The sequence below is a fragment of the Durio zibethinus genome, chromosome 5 (assembly GCF_047325235.1).
Source record: "Durio zibethinus cultivar Kanyao isolate XHJ-2024 chromosome 5, ASM4732523v1, whole genome shotgun sequence".
NCBI classification, from domain to species: Eukaryota; Viridiplantae; Streptophyta; class Magnoliopsida; order Malvales; family Malvaceae; genus Durio; species Durio zibethinus.
The window spans coordinates 1351698-1371493 of NC_143166.1; the positions used below are offsets into that span (position 1 = coordinate 1351698).

General features: G+C 33.0%; 2 protein-coding genes and 4 pseudogenes across 4 annotated transcripts; 5 read left to right on the forward strand and 1 right to left on the reverse strand.

The window, feature by feature from the left end:
* Positions 1–4546: 4546 nt before the first annotated feature.
* Positions 4547–6043, forward strand: LOC111282788 (transcription factor MYB16 pseudogene; annotated as a pseudogene).
* A 2196-nt stretch (positions 6044–8239) lies between these two features.
* Positions 8240–10108, reverse strand: LOC111281801 (Arabinanase/levansucrase/invertase). Its single transcript, XM_022869486.2, has one exon. The coding sequence runs from the start codon at positions 9881–9883 to the stop codon at positions 8447–8449; it is 1437 nt and encodes a 478-aa protein (XP_022725221.2). The 5' UTR covers positions 9884–10108; the 3' UTR covers positions 8240–8446.
* Positions 10109–11277: 1169 nt separating this feature from the next.
* Positions 11278–12656, forward strand: LOC111281804 (Ribosomal L32p protein family). Its single transcript, XM_022869494.2, has 3 exons — positions 11278–11581; positions 11681–11754; positions 12402–12656. Exons 1-3 carry the CDS (start codon positions 11324–11326, stop codon positions 12487–12489), a joined length of 420 nt encoding a protein of 139 aa, XP_022725229.2. The 5' UTR covers positions 11278–11323; the 3' UTR covers positions 12490–12656.
* Positions 12657–13828: 1172 nt separating this feature from the next.
* Positions 13829–16466, forward strand: LOC149518634 (phosphate transporter PHO1 homolog 7-like; annotated as a pseudogene). The gene is made up of 5 exons (XR_016342054.1): positions 13829–14815; positions 14909–15240; positions 15338–15405; positions 15494–15563; positions 16101–16466. The product of XR_016342054.1 is annotated as a phosphate transporter PHO1 homolog 7-like (transcript).
* LOC149518635 (phosphate transporter PHO1 homolog 10 pseudogene) lies at positions 13933–14447 on the forward strand (annotated as a pseudogene).
* A 356-nt stretch (positions 16467–16822) lies between the features above and the next one.
* LOC111281805 (phosphate transporter PHO1 homolog 10-like) lies at positions 16823–19506 on the forward strand (annotated as a pseudogene). Its single transcript, XR_016342053.1, has 6 exons — positions 16823–17052; positions 17140–17184; positions 17263–17409; positions 18169–18447; positions 18533–18669; positions 18805–19506. The product of XR_016342053.1 is annotated as a phosphate transporter PHO1 homolog 10-like (transcript).
* The last annotated feature ends 290 nt before the right edge of the window (positions 19507–19796 follow it).

The following is a 19796-nucleotide window of genomic DNA, read 5'->3' on the forward strand; positions in this document are numbered from 1 at the left end:
TGGTGCTTGTAACAGTGATTATTGTTTCTTGGATAATAAATACTTATCTAAATAATCTAATAGAAATCCATTTTATGAAAATACTACTAATGCAAATAGTACTAGTTATGGACATGGAAGAAGTAGGTACAAGAATATAAATGTTGGAACATGCATGTTCGACCATGTAACTCAAACAAGGTTTATATTATTCTTTTTTATTTTAAATTAAAACAACAGTAGGCGAATTAATGCATGATTTTGGAGAGTAAAATTATTATTCTCCGAATATAATTATACTATCTCTGAAGAAACTAAGCCACTTTGGGGGCAAAGATTTTAACTTATTAATACCTCCTGTGTGTTTGTCGTACAAGATCTTCACTGCTAATAGTGATAATTATGCATCAAAATCTTGTGATCGAAGTTAAATCATGTCAAAATTCCGTTATAGTTCTCATGAATTTTTTTTTTGAAAATTGAAGCAAAATTTTATTGAGAAGATGGATACAAATTATAGCCAGGCAACCAAGTCATGATCGCGAAACACACCTTAGTAAAAGAATCTGCAAAATTAGCTAGCTTTCCTATATATATATGAACAAAAGAAAATTTTTTCTATGCCTGCTAAGAAGTTGAGAAGTCTGTTAATAATCGCGTTGTATCTCTAGGAACTATCATTGATTTTCTTTAGCCAGGAGGTAACAACAATCGAATCACTTTCAACTATTAATTCTTTCATCGGAATGGGGTTAATTCTCACGAAATTAAGTTAGCGAAGATCATAATTACTTCTAGCTTTCAAGGTTTGATCATGGTTGAAGTGGCCAACAACGGGTGATTGATGGTTATGGCATACATGATACTATATATTAATTTGGAAGCGTTTTAAACAATGAGTACCCGTTATAACTTAAACATTGTCTACATGTTTATTTGTCTTATTACACGTACTCGACCTACATACCTTCGCATCGAGTTCTATATCATATCAAGTTGATCTTCATCAAAAGGCTCATATTGATGATTTACCTCTAAATAGCTAAGTAGATTGAGTACCAACACAATAATCACCCCAAAAGGTAATATAATTTCAACACGTATAGTGAAAATCCTTCTCACCCATTTTCACCGTGCTTCCAAATGATCTTTAAATGACAAAATATTTCATTTGTATTACTCTTGTTTTCTTATATGAAATGAATAAGTTTTGAAAAAAAAATTTCTTGATCAATAAAATCACAACGTATTTAATTGATTTATAATTTAACTTATTCATATAATCATTGTAAAAGTGTTTCAGCATCTATAATTTTTTTCTTAAGATATGACTTCATTTATAAAAGCTAACATACAATTCGAATATTCGTACTAGTGCACGGTAAAGTGATTCAATGTATTAATGGAAGGCCACAATCAAAGAGGTTAATGCATTTCACTGTAGCCCTTAACTATAACATCTCACAATTCCTTATAATTTGTACTATTTCCTCAAAAATCACACAAGCATAGATGTCTTTTTTGGTGTATACAGATAGAAATGTCTTGCGGTTCACATATTGATTCTAATTAATGAAGGCGTTTAATTTTTTAGGGTTTTTTTGTTTACCCCACCCCAGTCCCGAATTCAGTACTAGTAATTTATTCCAATGGGACTACCTGGGCCAAAATATTCAATCTGTTGGGCCGTTGGTACCACATGAATATATAAATTACTCGTGAAATTTACTGACGTGTGTCATTATAACATAAAGATTGGTTAACATACTATTTATAGTACATGATTAATGTCATAGTTTCAATGCATTGAAAACCAAAAGAAAAAAAATTAATCCAGATGGTGATGTATCATGAGAAAACTTATATGAAATTTTATAGATAAAGTTTGTTAAATTTAAAAAAAAAATGATTTAATAAAAATTTTAATTAAAAATTAAAATCGATAAATTGGTAAAGTTTAATATGAAGATCAATAATATATAAAAAATTATTTAAAATATTATTTATAATTTAAATTTAATCGATATTTATTTAACAGTAAAAATTATATCAATATTTTTATTAAAAATATCTATATAATAATATATATCAAAATTAATTAAAAAATTTTAAATTTTGTATATTTAACTTATATAATAAAATCTTTCAATTCATCAAGTTTAATTTTTAATTTTTAATTTAATTTAATTCTTTTTAATTAAAAACTTTACCAACTTTACTTGAATATCTTCGTCTAAATCTTTTGGCGGTATATTGTAGTAGTATTTAATATGGGCATAATAGACCAATTGCTGTGGAAATACGTCAGAACAATTCTATGGACCAAGATCCAGCAGAAACAATTTGGTGAGGCTCTGATCAGATTCAGCAAGCATGCGGAACTGGGAATTGGACCATGTTATTGCTTTAATAAAAGTGAATAATTGTTCTGTTGCAGCAGCTGCTGTCTAGTGTATAATTAACCCGATTTGTCTCCACATAAAGAGAACCAAAATCTTGAATGCTGCCTTTGAGACCTTGATCGACGGATGACAATATCGATGTTGACACTTGGAGTACATTATTATTATAAAATTAAAGTAACTTCTTCTATTGGCTGCAAAGTGAAAAGCTTTTCATTCCATTCCATCCAAGAAAATCTCACTTCTCAACGACCCAATTACTAAAACTAATTATAAATTATCAACAGCTGAAGTGATTTAACTTGAAAATTATTAAAAAAAATTGATGATTTTATGAGACCTCAATCTTATGTTGGAAGAATATAATAATATAATATGTATATATATTTAAAATTATATTTATAAAATATTTTTTATAAAATAAAATTATAAAAATTTTGGATCAAAATGAATAATATTTCATAAATTGAATGTAAATTCTCACCAATGATATCAAAGTGATAATCAATTAGACGAAAATTAAATATTATATCATAAAAATTACTTTTAAAATCTTAAAAGAATTAAATGTTACATAATAAAAATTATTTTTAAAATCTCGATATTTAGTGTGATTCTAATTTTATAAATTTATGAGTATTTTATGTTAAGTTTAACAAAGATGTTAAACTTCATCTAAAAAAATTATGACACACCAATCTCATAATAATAAAATATAAAAATATAATATAATATATATATAAATTTAAATCCACATTTTTTAAATATCTTTTATAAAATAAAATCATAAAACTTTTGTATAAAAATAAATATTAACTTATAAGTTATTACATATCTTTACAAATTTAATTATGATACCATCACTTATAAATAAATATGCAAACAATAAAAAAGGACAAACCACTGGGCTGCAGGCTGTGGCGTTGAAAGAGATAGAATCGAACTGACAAGATCTGTCTCACCTTTAATGTAAGCAGTGTTGGTAGTTGTGATAATTATGATTTACACAATGCATGAAATTGTGCCCTGCATGCCTGTCTATAGGGCAGCATTTTTTTAGCCCATGGCTTGTGTTCTTTGATGATAAAATTCACTAATCCAGACAGGGCCAAAGTTGTAGTACTTAGAAATTAATAAGAATGCATACACTTATAATAATTTTAGTTTTGGTTTTTTAATACTTAATTTGGTGATGAGGGATGCCAATGAACTTCATCTCATTCTCAATTGAGTTAATTTGGTGATGAGGGATGCCAATGAACTTCATCTCATTCTCAATTGAGTGTGGTTCTTCTCAAATTAATGTGCTGAAGACCCATATAAATTATAATATATATAGAGAGAGAGAACTTTATACAAACAAAATTAATAATTAATGTATTCAATTTTTTATGAAAATTTACATTAATGGAATGTTATTTTTAAATAAAATTTTAATCAATCTTATCAAATACTTATAAGAAACATGCTAACACAAACCTTTTTAATAAAATTACTTATTTTTCCTGATAATATATATAGTTATAGAACTCGACTTTTGTACAAATTTTTATGAGCCTCATTTATATAATCCACCGGAAAGCTACTGCAGAAAGTACAGAAACAAAGGAGACAATAATTGTAGACATGAAATTGGAAAAATTAAACCGCTGCCACTAATTAACTAATTTTGGGTCGACCAATGAGGTGCATATGGGTAAATTGAGTAGGGAATCCACTGATGAACCACCAAGCATGCAACAGGTTGAAGTGAAGTACCCATTTTGTTTATTCATTTTCCATAGTAGCCATGTATAATTCTTAGTTGGATCATGATAAATCTCCGAATGGTTGCCATTGATTTACGTTTGCCATATTATTTTTCGGTGTCACTTTAAATTGAAAAGGTTTAAATGTTGACCAGTTGTTACCCTAGCTATCGATGTGGGGTTGAGAGTTAAGAAGTTAAGGGCTGTCCCTTCAAGCCTTTGGACCACTCATTGTCAGTCTCAAGAGTTTCAGGCTTACTAATAAATGTAACCCTAAGTAGATCGATAAATAGCTGAAATCACTTTTCACCTTCACTTGTCCCCCTCCCAAATACATTTTCTCTCCCGTGTCCAGGTCCTTCTTCTCTATTTCTTTCAGCAATATATACTAGTTTATATTAAAAAAAATTAAAGGACTTATAATCTGCTATTTGATGATAATTATTGGCTACAAATGGCACGGTCTGCATGCTTCGAGAATATGGGGTTGAAGAAGGGGCCATGGACTCCAGATGAAGACCAGAAGCTCTTAGCTTATATTGAAGAACATGGCTTTGGGAACTGGCGTACCTTGCCTGAGAAAGCTGGTGATGATTCTCTATGTTTCATGCATTAACTTTGACAAAGAAAATATATGATCTCTTTCAATTTTGGTCTGTAAATATGGCTCTTTTACATATTCATTTTTGCATTTTCGTTTTCTTTCCTTGTCTGGCATTGCTGGTGTACTGTGTACTTAAAGGTCTTCAAAGATGTGGGAAGAGCTGTCGACTGAGGTGGATCAATTACCTAAGACCTGATGTCAAGAGGGGAAAGTTCAGTTTACAGGAAGAACAAACCATCATTCAACTCCATGCTTTTCTCGGAAACAGGTGAAAGGAAAACCAACAAACAAGTACTAATTTACATTTTGTTCTTTAGTCATCTCTGGTTTTATATGATCTTTGGGCATTTCAGCTTCAAGCCTTCTTCCAGTACTGTTAATTCCGTAGTTGTTTGGTAATAATTGGAACATTAATATTACATACTAGACTGTAATTTTACGTTGAAGAAGCATATATTTTAAGAAAGGAATTGGTAGAATGGTAGTGCATGCATGCATTAAATTGTTTCCTCTTTCTGATCATTATTTATAACAATATATATATATATATATCTACCATTTTGTGTAGGTGGTCCGCCATAGCAGCACACTTACCCAAGCGAACGGACAATGAGATTAAGAACTACTGGAACACACATATTAAGAAAAGGTTTACCAAAATGGGGATTGATCCCACCACCCACAAGCCCAAATCAAACCTCCTCAGCTCTGTCGGCCGAAACCCTGGAACACTGAGCCACATGGCTCAGTGGGAGAGGGCTCGGCTCGAAGCAGAAGCCAGGTTCGTCAGAGAATCAAAAAAACTAATGTCAAAACCATCCCCGGAGAATAATTATAAGCGAGGCTTCCAAGATGGTGTACTGAAAAGTAGCAAAGCGTCAGCTCCATCGGCTAGATCACAGTGCCTTGATGTACTTAAAGCATGGCAAAGCGTAGCTGCTGGCATGTTCGCCATCTCCAATAACAATCTCGAGCCTCCACGGTCGACATTCTTTAACAACTCGATCCCCATCTTCATCGGATGCGACGAAAGCTCAGCAAACGAGCTTGATTCAGCAGCAGTTATTTCAGCTACATGCATTGGAGGAATTGCTCAAGATGAGTTAATGTTGGATGACGACAGATCAAATTACCAAATGCCAAAATTAAATGAAAGATTTGATAACTCGATGTCTTTGCATGATACAACGTATCATTGGACTGCTGCAACAGGAAACATCCTAGAAGATTTTTCGGATATATCGGTGCATGATTTTGGTTACCCGTTCGAGCAGGGGATATCCATTGAACAAATATCAAACATTTATTAGGGAACGTAGGTATTAGGCTTAAGATGGCAATATATAGTAAATAAATAAATATTTATCATTATGCAATTTGTTTATGTTAATTTTGGATAGTTATAAACGGATAATTAATGGATTTAAATAATAAATTTACTATCGTAACAAATTTGGATAAGATACATATAATATTTTATGAGTATCCAATATTTAAACCCGTTTAAATTTTAATTAATAGTAACGAATATCCAAATCCAAATCCGTTACTCATTTATATATGTAAAATATATAAAATTTTATATTTGTGAAAAGTTATTTTGAATCTCAATAACTAATCTTAAAAGTAAATTCAAATTTTAAGTTAAATTTTTTTCTATTTTATATTTTGATAAAAATTTTAAATAAATGAATATTTTAACGAATTTGAATATTTTAATGAATAATACTTATTTAAATAAATTCGAATTTGGATAATGTTACTAAACTTAAACAAATATTTAAACAAATTTGGATACTATAAATATTAAATAAATTTAGATACAGATATTTTAAAAATAGTGAATATCCGTTACCATTCTTATAAATAAGTATCCATTTTGCTATTTGCCTATTTCCAATTTTTTTTTTCTAGTCAATTGTATGACCAAAATTAGGAAATTATTTGGAAGTTAAGGTTTTGCATGGTCGGGCCATGATAAGAAATTGGTATTATGGGATTATAAATTTTGACTTTTGCACACATTCATTACTTGGGTGAAGGAGGGAAAAAAAATAGGGGAAATATATAGATGGATGAAGAAAGAAGTGGTGAAATTACCTAGAAAAATGGAAAGTTTTTTTTTTTTAAGTTAAATGTGGAAAAATTAAAAGCAGTGAAATTTAAATAACAAAATTAAAAATATTCACTTTTTGAAAGATTGAATGATATTTATTTCTTTCATTTAAAAAATTTATATTTATGTTTTAATAACTTCACCAACTAAATTTAATTTCTATAACTTAATTCATGACATCAAATTTAATTTCAAAAAATAAAAAAGAACCTTAAATTCAAGTTTTGGATTTTTTATATGTAAGACAAATTCTTTTCTTTAAATTACAATTGCAAATCTTAACAAAAAAAAAATGTTATAATTGAAAATAATTTATCATATATTCTCCTTTGACAAATTACAAACAAATTATGGAGGCACGCTTTTTATAGTACCTAAATTATTGTAATATTTAAGATAATACTTCATTTGACTCTTGAATTATTATAATTTTTTTATTGTGATATTTAAATTAAAAAGATTTTTAATCATGTACTTAAACTTTAATTTTATGTATTAAATTACTCCAATCCTTTAACATTGTTAAAATAATAATGATGTGATATTTAAATATTAACGTGAATTATACATGATTATCGCATATCATTTGTAAAAAATAAAAAATAATAAAATTTTTTAAAAAAAAAATTATATTTTAAAAACTTTTTTTATTATTTAAAAATAATAAGTGATAATTATATGATAGTCAGATATCATTTATATCAGTATTTAAATGTTAAATTAATGCTATTTTAATGATGTTAAAGAATTGTGATAACTTAATATACAAAAATATAATTTAAATATCTAACTAAAAATTTTTTTGTTGAGGTATTATATTAAAAATGTATAATAATTTAAGGATCAAAATAAGATATTATTCTTTAATATTTCAACAGTTCCATGCTTCAATTCTAACATGCAGGTACGATTCCGTGCTTCGTTTAGATGGCAGATACATTGAATTCTCAAAACCACGTGACGTTGCGGCAAAAATCCCTTCTGTAATCCAATTAGCATATATACGACTACTCAATTACATGGTCACCAATTTGCCACTTGCGGACCAGCTGCCTGCATTCATCAGGATTCTATAGTTTTGAGTGTGTTATCTGTCAGATTCCTGAGTTTGCCTCATTAATTATGTCAGAAAGTGGTTATGAAGCTATGGACAGAGTCAAGCCATCAGAATTGACAAAAATGAGCAGAAAGTGGTTAAGGGAGCATGACAGTAAGGAAGAAGCAATATTGCAAAGTGGAGTGTCTTGTCATTGCCCTGTTCAATTTGTGCTGTAGAGTCATGGTAACGCCCGAAAAGCTGCAAAATTGCAGAAAAATTAAACTAATTTGGTTGGTTTGTGACATTTTTTTCTTTCTCTGTTTCCTCTTAGTTTTATATTCAATAATTATAACATGCCATTGAGTAACCAAATGCTGAAAAAACATGTTTTTAATATTTGCATTTGTTTGAATTGATCAGCTCAGTTCAACAACTGTGAACAGCAAACAGCCATGAAGTGATTCTTGTAATCCTATTACATGTTCACAACAATAATCTTATAAAATCAGCAATCAAATTAGGACAGAGAATGGCAGCAACAACACACAGAAATTTAACTTATACTTGAAATCCCGTCCATCTTCTAAACCTTGTAATATCACTTCCATCAGAAACTGCCATGCCAATCCCACTTCTCCCTCCATTACCAAGGCCTCTGTAATACAATCTCCATTCATCAACATCACCATCCATTTCCACCAAACAAGGTGATCCAATCCCCTTACTATCCCACCCATAGTCCATCGCTGCTGGCTTTAGCACTGACTCATTTTGAAGCCTTCTCCAATCTTTCAATCCATCAGGTGACACTGCCAATCCAATGCTTCGCCGTCCATCGGCATCTGCACCTTCATATGCCATTATATACTTTCCATCTTTCTTGTTCTTGACTACACAAGGATTCATTGCTCCAAGTTCATCAAATCTACCAATTTTTCCTCCTCCCATTATCTTCCCCAGCTTTATCCACTTCATCCCATCTCTTGACCTTGCAATGCCAATGCAAAATTCCCCGTTTTCCACATCAAATGAATGATAGTACATTCTGAGATCACCATTTCCATGGAAAACAACTTGCGGTGATGCGACAAACAATGAATCCCATTCTCCCTCAGACCCCACATCGAACAATGCTCCACTATGATGCTCCCCTTCAATTCTAGCCCAATGCCTCCCATCTTGACTGATTGCCAAACCTGGTAAAGACCGAAAGATCTTGCCAATTCTGCTACTTTGACTGTCAGTGTTATCAACACAATATCTTTCTGGGTTTTGTACATTAAATCCTGAAGAATTAGCTAAAATATTCACCTTCTCACTGCTATATCCGGTGTAGTAAAGCCAATAAACAGCACTTGAAGCTCTCACTTTAGCACTAGACATGATTACTACCTCACCAGGGAAAATGCTCTCAGTATCAAACGCCCACCAATCATTACCACAATTCATCACCGAACCAACGTCTACACTTGATTTGACTGCACCTTTACCTCTCTCCCAACTTACCCCATTGCTTGAAATTGCTAATCCTATGGAATCTGAACATGGGATACCACTGGAAACTCCATGGTACCACATATACCATCTCTCTTCCTCATCACTGAGGAATCTTTTAACCACAGGTGATCCAATTTCTTTGCAGTCCCAAGAACCCACAGGACCCAAATCAAGCACCAAACCTCTAGAAAGAGAAGAAGAGGGTATTGAAGAAGAGGAAATTGCTTGATTTGAAATAGTTGTCGACGAGTTTTCAGTGTTTAGATATGGATTAGATTCAAAGGTTGAATTTTGGTCGGTTTCGTTGTTAGTGTCAGCGTTTGGTTTTGTGGAACAGCGACTGATAGAGAGTGCGCTGAATCTTGTATTAGGATTTGGAGCATAAAAAGTGAGCATGTTGAGTTTGGTATGTGGCCATGGTGAGGCAAAGGTAATAGAAACAGTTGTTCTTGGGATAGAGGAAGTTGCAGATATAGCAGCAGCTGATGCACCTTCCATGGCTGGAGAATTGTTAACGGATTAGATAAGCTATGCTTGGTGGATTACTAAGCAATTACACTGCGACACGTTGAATGAACTTTAGATAGAGACAAGGGTCCCCTGCCCTCCATTTAAAGAAAGAAAAAGTAACCTTGCCGTTTTCTCCTCAGCTAAAATTGAAGAAATGGCTGAAGCCATAGTGAAGCTCAAATGATTAACTAGAAAAAAATATATATAGCTATGCAATACGTTTCTTATAGCAAATTAAGAACGAAAAATCCAAACCCTTTTTTGAATGATTAGAGTTAAAAGTCTCTTAATTTCACTAACTTTGAAACTTTATTCATGATTTTGGTTTGAAACCCTTCTTTGAATGCCTTTTGGGGCCCATATAACTTGGATTTTCTATCTTTTTCTGCCTTTCTCTCTTTCCAAACATGAACAGTGAAAGCGTGCAGTGAAGAATGATCTTTTAGTGAAATCTTTATTCTTTAGTGATCCAGATATAAAGAGGATTGATATTATTTCCCTCCTTCTCAAGAAACATATGCTTAGGATTATGAGCCAAATCTTCCTTTACCTTTCTCTTTTCAATCTTTCGGCCAGGATAATCATGACCGTAGTTTCTTTTCAAACTACAGAAGGAAACAAGATGTTCAATGGTGGAAATAAAGACTGACATTATACCAAGTAAAGGAAATGTTGAACAAGTAATGTCTCAACACTCAAGCGGTATCATTGTCTCAAATATCAATTGACAAGGTAAATTTTTTTCTTTTAGGCCATTTTGTTCTAAGGGTTGATTTGTGAACTCTCACAAGCATTTAGAACCTTAATCTCTCAAACCTTAAACAGAAAAATAAGTATATTTACCTAAAATTCTACATATTAAGGTAGCTTCACAGTTACACATGAAATACGCATCAGTCTAGCAAACTATCAAAATCAAACACAATTGAACTTATACCAAAATATTTTTTCTTGGGTTTTGTGCAAAATAAAAGGTGAAGTGAAATAATACCGAATATAATTGACACAATGGATTAAGATTTAAGATTTGAATTTTATGATTTCTTTTTATAAATTATTTTTAAATTTAAAAAATTTTAAAAAATTTATAAATTTCAACTATAAATTAATGATTTATCCTGATCTTAAAAATTAGATAATCTCCTTTGTTCCTAAATTTTTTTTTCTAAAAGAAATTATAAAACATAATCAAATGCTTGGTAAGGGTGTGCCACGGTCAAACGTAAACGTGGCTTAGATTGTTGTATTTGCGGTTCTGCCATTACCCATGAAGCCCAAATCCATTTAATCTGAATCTTAGCCCAACCCAAACTGTATTTTCCTTGGGTCGGGAAAACGTCGTCGTTTCTGATGTAAACTCTTTCTTCCGCTCACTTTTAACCAAAAGACCTAAACGGAGGTAGTACACCTCCACTGTCTAATCTAAAAATGGCGTCGAGACTAGCGATACTGAAATGCACCGGCGCAGACTCCGGTGCACTTTTGAGGCTGAGGAGATGGCTTCATGCTTCAGCACTCCCTCCACCGTTGGATGCTCCCATCAGTCAGCCCACCGCATCACAACCGTTGGTTTTGCCGGAGTCTGATCAAATTCTCGACAGCAACAGTGAAAACGACGTAGGGTTTGGGTTACCAAGTTTCCACTTTGGAGGATCCATGGAGCTCATGGCTGTTCCAAAGAAGAAAGTAAAGATATATTTTTTTCAAAGTTTCTTCAAGCAGTAAAGTTTGTATCTTTTTTTTTTTTTTTACATGTCCAAAAAAAAAGTTTTATTTATTTTGCAGGTGAGTCGCCATAAGAGAGGAATAAGAAATGGACCCAAGGCTTTGAAACCTGTTCCGGTGATTATAAGATGCAAGTAAGTGTTTTTAGTTTATCAATTCTTGTTTCATATTTGTCTTTGTAATTGCCTGAATTAGTAATGAACAAAGTTTAGTTTAGGTCAGTTGTTTTTTTTTTCATCAAACATTTATTGGCTTTGTGTTTCCATTGGTTATGTAGCAGTAGATGTTCATCATTTTGTAAATGTTCAATCCTTGCTTGGTCAGGAACATACTTGGTACATTTGTTCCATGCTTTTGAAACCTTGGTGTATAAACTTTGTAGGGAGTTTATGACTTGCTCTTTAAACCTGTTAAATGGGTTGTAGCAGCTCAGAGGAAAAGAAACTTAGATATCTTAATAGGAATGGCAGCTCACTGATTATTGGAGCTTTGCATCCAAATATTTTGCTTCTCTCTCATTCCTCCCATATGCACATCAACAAGGCTTAGCTATAATGCTTTACACATACCTATAATGCATGATAAGAAAATGGTAATGCCAGGTCAAACCCTGTCATTATTTGAAAGCCCTGAGCTAAAAGAGATTGAATTGAATGGAATACTCATAGGATTTTTCTTACATTTTAAAACATGTGCCCTTCATGATCTTCCTACAAAACAAATAAATTTGTCATAGCTAAAATCAACATATTTGTAGTTACAATCCATAGCTTTATTGCAGGAGCTGTGGTCGTGTTAAGCTGCCACACTTCTTCTGTTGCGGTGGAGATCGAGGACAGACCAGTGAACAAGGTGATTCATCCAGTTAAGCATGTTGTTTGTTCTGTTAGTGTGCTAACAGAGATAAATAAGTAGTTTTCCAATTTTTTTGAGTAAAACATTGTAAGGATTTCATGTATCAAGAATTTGTTATAGAAATCTAGAATTTACTAAGTCTGATCCTTATCAATTAATAATATATTTTGCTTTATGCCTATGTTAATGATGCATCTGGGGCTATTGACTGACGTACCGTCATAAAATTGAATTTAATTTTCTTAATTTGCATCATGGGATTTGTCATTGCATTTGCATTTACCCGAAAAAGTCTCTAATTTTTGGTTTAGTAGCAGTTAATAAAAAATAACATCATAACTGTAAGATCAAACGATGGCCAAGCTGAGTCCATGGGCATAACAGGTTTTATTTTCTTGCCAAGTGCTCTAGAATTTAAGGGAACCTACCATTAAAGAAGATATGCAGACAACCCATTCTGGAACATCAATTCAGGAACATCAATTCAAGCGGCAGAACCATCTGAGACTGATACTGTAATAACATCTTCTGCCTCAATGTTACAAGAAGGAAAATCTACTTCCAATTAGCTTAATTCCCAAGTGGAATCTTGTTAGGGATTCTCAACATTTTATAATTTTGATGTCATTATTTGCGGCCTTTCCAGGCAGGTTCTTTCAAACCTGATGGTATGCTAATGTTGATGAATTACTTGCAACAGCGTTCGGTATCCTTTTCAGTAGCTTAAATAAAATGAAGATTAGCTATCAAGATAAGGAGATGTGAAGGGAAATTAAAACCTTGAATGTCATTTAGGAAAAAAGCAACTCATAAGCCAATAAGTAAGGTTTCAGCAAGGGGAAGGAAAACTAAATGACAATACATTTTCAAGTAACAGATGGGATGGGAAACTGGGATTTATCAAAAAAGACAAATAGTCCAATGAACGCCGATTTACTGTTATCAAATGCTGCAGAAACTAGCACATCATCACCTCTTTTTGCCTAGGTGAAGACGCGTGTTGCCCCAATTGTCCCACCGCATCTAGGAAACAGCAGGAGACGTGTATTTTTGGTGGTGAAAAGGATTAGCTCATTCATATCTTGTTCTCCGGTTAAGAGAAAGGAGACAGAAGATGGAAAAACCATGCAAAAGAAGGCGGACAATTCTTTGATGCTCAGGCAAGAGAACTCCAATTTCGAGTTTAGGAAAAGTTGGCTTGCATTTTGATCATTCCTTAGTAGGTATTATAACTTTTTCATGGTTCCATTGGCATGCTCTTTAAAGCTAAGTTTTCTAGTTGAGGTATCTGTGAATTCAGCAGCACAGCTAAAGGTTTTATTATTATTATTATTATTATTATTATTATTATGATTATTATTAAGCTTAAGATTTCCTGGATGTTCAAGTGAGATATAATCAAAGATTTACTAGAAAAACCTCAGGACAATAAATTTTGTTAGTAGAGAGACGTAAAGATGAAATTTGGCAAATACTTTAAGAAACAAAAGGTGCCTGAGTGAACAGAAGCCTATGTGGATTATAATGGTCTTAAAAGTATTTTACAAGAGATATTGCAATACAAGCAAAGCATGCAACCAGAAACACCCTTGAGATCCTTAAGGAAGAAATTATCTCTGCACAGAACTCTCAGTGGGCTACATCTCATGAATAAGGGAGATGTAGAGAACCAAGTGATCGATGTCAACAGATTGCAGAAAGATGATTCTGAACAGTTGTATAAGACACAGTCCTTGAGGCTGGATTCTCTAGGAAGCTTGATGAAGAGCTCAACAAGGTCAATACATTTTATAAGGAAAAGGTAAAGGCAGTGATGGATGAAGCAACTGTACTAAATAAACAAATGGACACTTTGATTGTGTTGCGGATCAAGGTACAAAGCTCTGGTGGTAATGGTGCTAGTTTGAGATATCATATTATGATGCCCTTGAGAGAGACTGCTCAGGGTAAGTGCAGAACTAATATCATTTAGTTGTTTGCACAACTTAAACAACTTCTATCCAAATTTATTGGTAATGAAATTAGAATGCAGCTGATACAGCACCTTCACATCATTTTGGTAAGAGATTGGGCAATCTGTTTTTCATGGTAAATTATATGAAAGTATAAAAACATCTTTTGTAACAGCGCTTGCTAGAGTAACTGGAAGAAATGCAACTGCCAAAACTTCTTTGTCAATTAAAATCTACTTTTTTTAGACTAGGTGAAGCAGCTCAAGGCTACCAATACTTATCATCCTTCCTGTATGTTGAAGGTGCAGGAATGGGATTTATGGATTCAAGATCTGAAGTGGAGATGCGAGGCAGAAGTCCATAAAGGAATCTTCCAACTCTCATAGTGGTGATGTAGTTCTGATTCATGATAATGACAATCTTCTGATACTTAAGGAAACTATTGTGTCCTTGAACTTACAATCTTATTCTGAATGTGCAGGAAGTGAAAATATGGATGTGATTCTGCAAAGGATTAATCAAGATGAAGAATCCACTAGTGTCCCAGAATTCAATCCATTCGAAAATATTCAGGAGAGTAATGGTGGCCAGGCGCAACAGCTCTGCCAACCAACAAGATCCCCTAGAAATTCTGGACCGTGTGAAGATCAACAATACACTTGAATCTCCTCTATCAACCATAAAAGGTGTCTTCAAGGATTCCAAAGATGATGATTTGTGTTTCACAAAGGATGAGCTGAGGAAAGTTGAAGAAAGGCTGAGAATGGTGTTTATTAAATTCTACCAGAAGCTTCAGCTTCTAAAGCACTATAGGTGATAAACAGCTAAACGATGTGTTAATTTACTATATATCATGTAGATGTTTTTTCTTTTAGTCATTGAAATGTGTCTTGTCATAAGGTCGAACCAGTTTCATGAATCTCTCAGCATTATCCAGGATCATGAAATCAGAAGTCAAATGCTCCTACAGATATCCAGGTTGCATTTATGACATTTAGAAGCAGAAAGAATGGCACTTCAATTTTATCTCAATCTGTCACTTGTTTCTTACTCTGCATCACTGCAGATTACATCAAGAAGGGCAGCAAGATCATACATGAAAATGGTGGAAAACTCTTATTGGCAGTTGTGATGAGGTTTTGTCCCAGTTACTAGAACATTTTACCTTATTATTACAATATATGTTAGTGAGCCACATTTTTTTCATGCTTCATTCTTCATTAACAAAAATCATAAATACACCCTTAGACAAAATTGCTACAAGTTGTCTAGACCATCTTGGCCTCCTCCTGACTTAGAATTTCAATTCATTCATTGAATTCAAGTCTCATAAAATTATCATATATTAGAACCTCTCAAATATAGCCTAACAGGATATGAGAAAGTCATATGTTTGACCAGCAAAGCTCTTATTTGTAGCCTCTATCATCATTTATTTGCCTTGAATGGAAGCATTGATTTTAATAGTATGAAACTCTGTTCAAGCCAACAAGACTAGTGTGAATTTTAGTCCTTTAATTGGTTACTCAGTCAGCACGTTAAGTCCTATTTATTTGCAAAATAAGGTCCATATATGAATAGAGAATTGAAAACAAGCAGTTGATTCTTACATATGTCATCTATCTACCTTAAGTAAATTTTCCTATTAACTGACTAGCTATGTTTTTTTCTAGGTAAATAATCCGTTGGAAAGGGTTGAAGTTACCTTCATCAAGCATTTTTCAAATTCAAATATATGAGAAGGCATGAAATCATTGAGACCAAAACATAAAAAAGAGAAGCACAGTGTCAGATTCTATTCTGGTAAGTTTTAACTTACTGCTTAATTTGCCATACCAGGAAATTCTTTTTTAAGGTATTTAACATGCAAAGCCAAATTTAGAACCTTCATCTATTAACTGTTGTTGTCTTGTTGTCTTCGGGCTTCTTTTCTGGTTTTTCAATTGCATTACTCGTTGCTGTTGTTTTAAGAATAGAAAAAAGGAATCAAATGGATAAGGAGGGTTCCTCCTACATGGTTAACATTTTCCCACTTTACAGGCAACTAATTATGGAGTTTTCTGAAATTTCTGTTCATTAATTTTGGAATTCATTTTAGCCCACATATATACACTAAGAGCTACTTTAATTTCTTTGCAGTTTTTTTGCATATTCTGTCCTGCATATGCTCACATATGCAGCTGATATATACTTTGGAGGAGTTATCGAATCAACTATCCATTTATCTTTGGTTTCAAGCAAGGAACTGAGTTGGGCTATAGAGAAGTTTTCCTCCTCAGTACAGGTCTTGCTGTACTTGCATTAACTTGTTTCCTGGGAAACTTGCACTTGGATTTAGGCTCAAAAACTCGGAATTACAAGACATTAACTGAACTTTTCCCTTTGGGCTAGGTTGCAGTAAGATTTTAGAAGTAGCTTTAGTTTTCGATTCTGATATTGCTGCTAAAAAGGAAGTGACTCATTACCAACTTTATACTTGCTCAATTTAAGTCATATGATTTCTCTTTTACGTTGCAGATTTCTCTTTTAAGTCATATGTTTTGTCCTTTTGACATCATATATCGGTCAACTCGATTCTTCTTTATTAAGTGCTTATTTCACTGCCTTTGTGCACCTCTTTACATGGTAATGAAATGGAGAAAATCAAAATAACAATATGTGGATGTGACAAGTAATATAGTCTTGATATCATTTTAGTTTGTCTTTATGCAGGTTACACTTCCAGATTTTTTCTTGGTCGATCATCTTACCAGCCAGGTTTCACATAGTATTTACATACTTTATCAAAGTAAAAATGACAATGATTAACTAAATCGAAAAATCATTTGATCTCAGGTACAAATAAGGAGTCTTGACGTTTATATTTGCTACTATGGTTTGGAAGAATTCTCGCTATGGCAAAACAAATGTCATGGTCATGGTGTTTATAATGTTCTTTATTTTGCTGTTGCTGTGATACCATTTTGGCTCCGTTTCCTACAGGTTATTTCATTTCTTTTCTCTTGTTTTACACGCTTGCAACTTTTGGTGGAGGAAACAGTGTCCCTGAATGATCATTTTTATTGTGGAGATGAGAATCATGAAACAATTAATGCATTGCATTGTTTTGGGAGGTTCTAAGGATCTCTATGACATTTCAATCTTTTAATTTTATCTGTCCCTACCATATGCAAGCAATTCGTCTCGTCAACACAGTTTGGATTCATCAAAGTCAATTGCTAATGTGCCCGCGCGAATATATGTGTAGCTCTAGAATAAATTTCTTGGTTATCCAACTCAAAATGTTTGGTGTGATTATCTGTCTTTAATGGTGTTCTGCAGCAATTACCATCACTTCTGTATTGACTTAGTTTCAATCTTTGGATAACACAGTGCTCCACAGCATCTGATATTATGTGCTAACCAAAAGTCTTCTCCTGCATGTTAGAGTTGCATTACCAGGCTTGACATTGTAGCTCCCAATTATTGTTCACTTTTTATATATATGCGTGTCTGGGAGTAGATTTTGATATAGCTATTTATAACATATGCATATTGAAATAAAGTGGCAATGTAAGCTTGCAATTATCTCAGCCCACTTTTGCATGGAGGTGTTGCTTCATGTTTTAACTTATCATGCAAATTTTGTGTTCATTATTTTTTTTAAACAAAGCAAAGCAACTCTTTTAGCAAAACTAGGCAAGAAACTCTTATTTGTGTCAACAAATTCACTGACAGAAGTGTATGTCATTTTATTTGTAGTGCCTTCGTCGATTATTTGAGGACAAAGATGTGGTGCATGGATACAACGGTTTAAAGTACTTCTTGACAATTGTTGCAGTTATCATTAGAACTGCTTCTGAGCTAAAGAAGGGAATGACCTGGATGGTGCTGGCCTTGGTCAGCTCAGCTGTTGCAACAATAATGAATACATAATGGGATATTGTCATGGACTGGGGGCTTTTGCGAAGGCACTCGAAGAACCTTTATTTGAGAGATAAACTTATGGTTCCACACAAAAGTGTGTACTTTGCATCTATGGTAATGTCAAGTGACAAAACTTTGGTGTTCCAAACTTCTTTTCACAATTAATATTACTAACTGGATATTTTTGTTCATCACTCAGGCCCTGAATATGGTTTTAAGAGTTGCTTGGATGCAGATGGTGCTGGAATTTAACTTGCATGCACTTCATAAAATGGCCATAACAACTGTCATTTCCTGCCTAGAAACAATTCGTCGTGGTATTTGGAGCTTCTTCAGGTACTAAACCACTCTTGAAAGTAGGCAGTACACATTTATGTTCATCTGCAGGATGTATTGAAATCACTAGCATGTCTAACTTTGTTCATCCCTTATCATTATATGAAAATTACTGTCACCATGTCACTGCAACAGCAAATGGAATGCTAGAGATTCTTCTATTCATAAGTGTGGCAAGTAAAAATCGAGACAGGCTGAAAATTGCTAATACTTTTAGAGGCCATAATTATTTTTCATCATTTAGTATGTGCCGAGAAATGGATCATGTTTAATCAGGTTAGAGTATGAACACTTGAACAATGTTGGCAAGTACCGAGCCTTTAAATCAGTTCCTCTTCCTTTCAATTACGATGATGAGGACTCTAACAAGGGTGATTAACCACCTAAATCCAAATGCAAGTCCTGGAAGGCAATCCTGCAGCACTAAGAATCTTCGTTAGTCTCCAGCATTTGGATTTTGGACATGTTGCACAACACAGTATCAGAAATGTAGGAAATGCTGGTCATAGTCATTGGCTGACTTGAAAAAGCTTCTAATGTTAAAAGCTATGGTTCATAAGTCTCCAGTATCTGGATTTACGACATGTTGCACAAGATCTCCCTCAGACCAGACAGATCATCGGTGGTCCGGCTCGCTTCTGCCATTGGATGGAGTTGAACATAATCGAATTTCTCATGCTGCAGGTTCAATTGGTTTGTTTTGCAACTAGATGCATTCATTTTGTAACATTGTGTAATAGATTTGGAAATTGTGGAAATCAATCAGTTGCCCAAGGTACCTGAGGAACCTAGGGACAAAGAAATTTGTACAAATATCGATTAATTCAACCATAGAATTATGTGAAAGTGTTAAATACAAAAAAAAAAAAAAAAAAACAAATAAATTTATTAAAAAAAATTATTTTTATGTCCAAATAAATAAAACTTGACATTATTTTCGGGTTAAAGTTAAATTTAAATTTTAAAATTTGATCAAAGTCAATTCAAATTTAAAAAAATAAATTTTAAATCAAACTCAACTTCCATCGTTTTTCTATATCGACTCAGCCTTAGCTCTAAACTAAACTGGATATGTGAAACTAAACATTCATACTATTTTGAAGAAAATTATTCTTTTTAGAGATAAA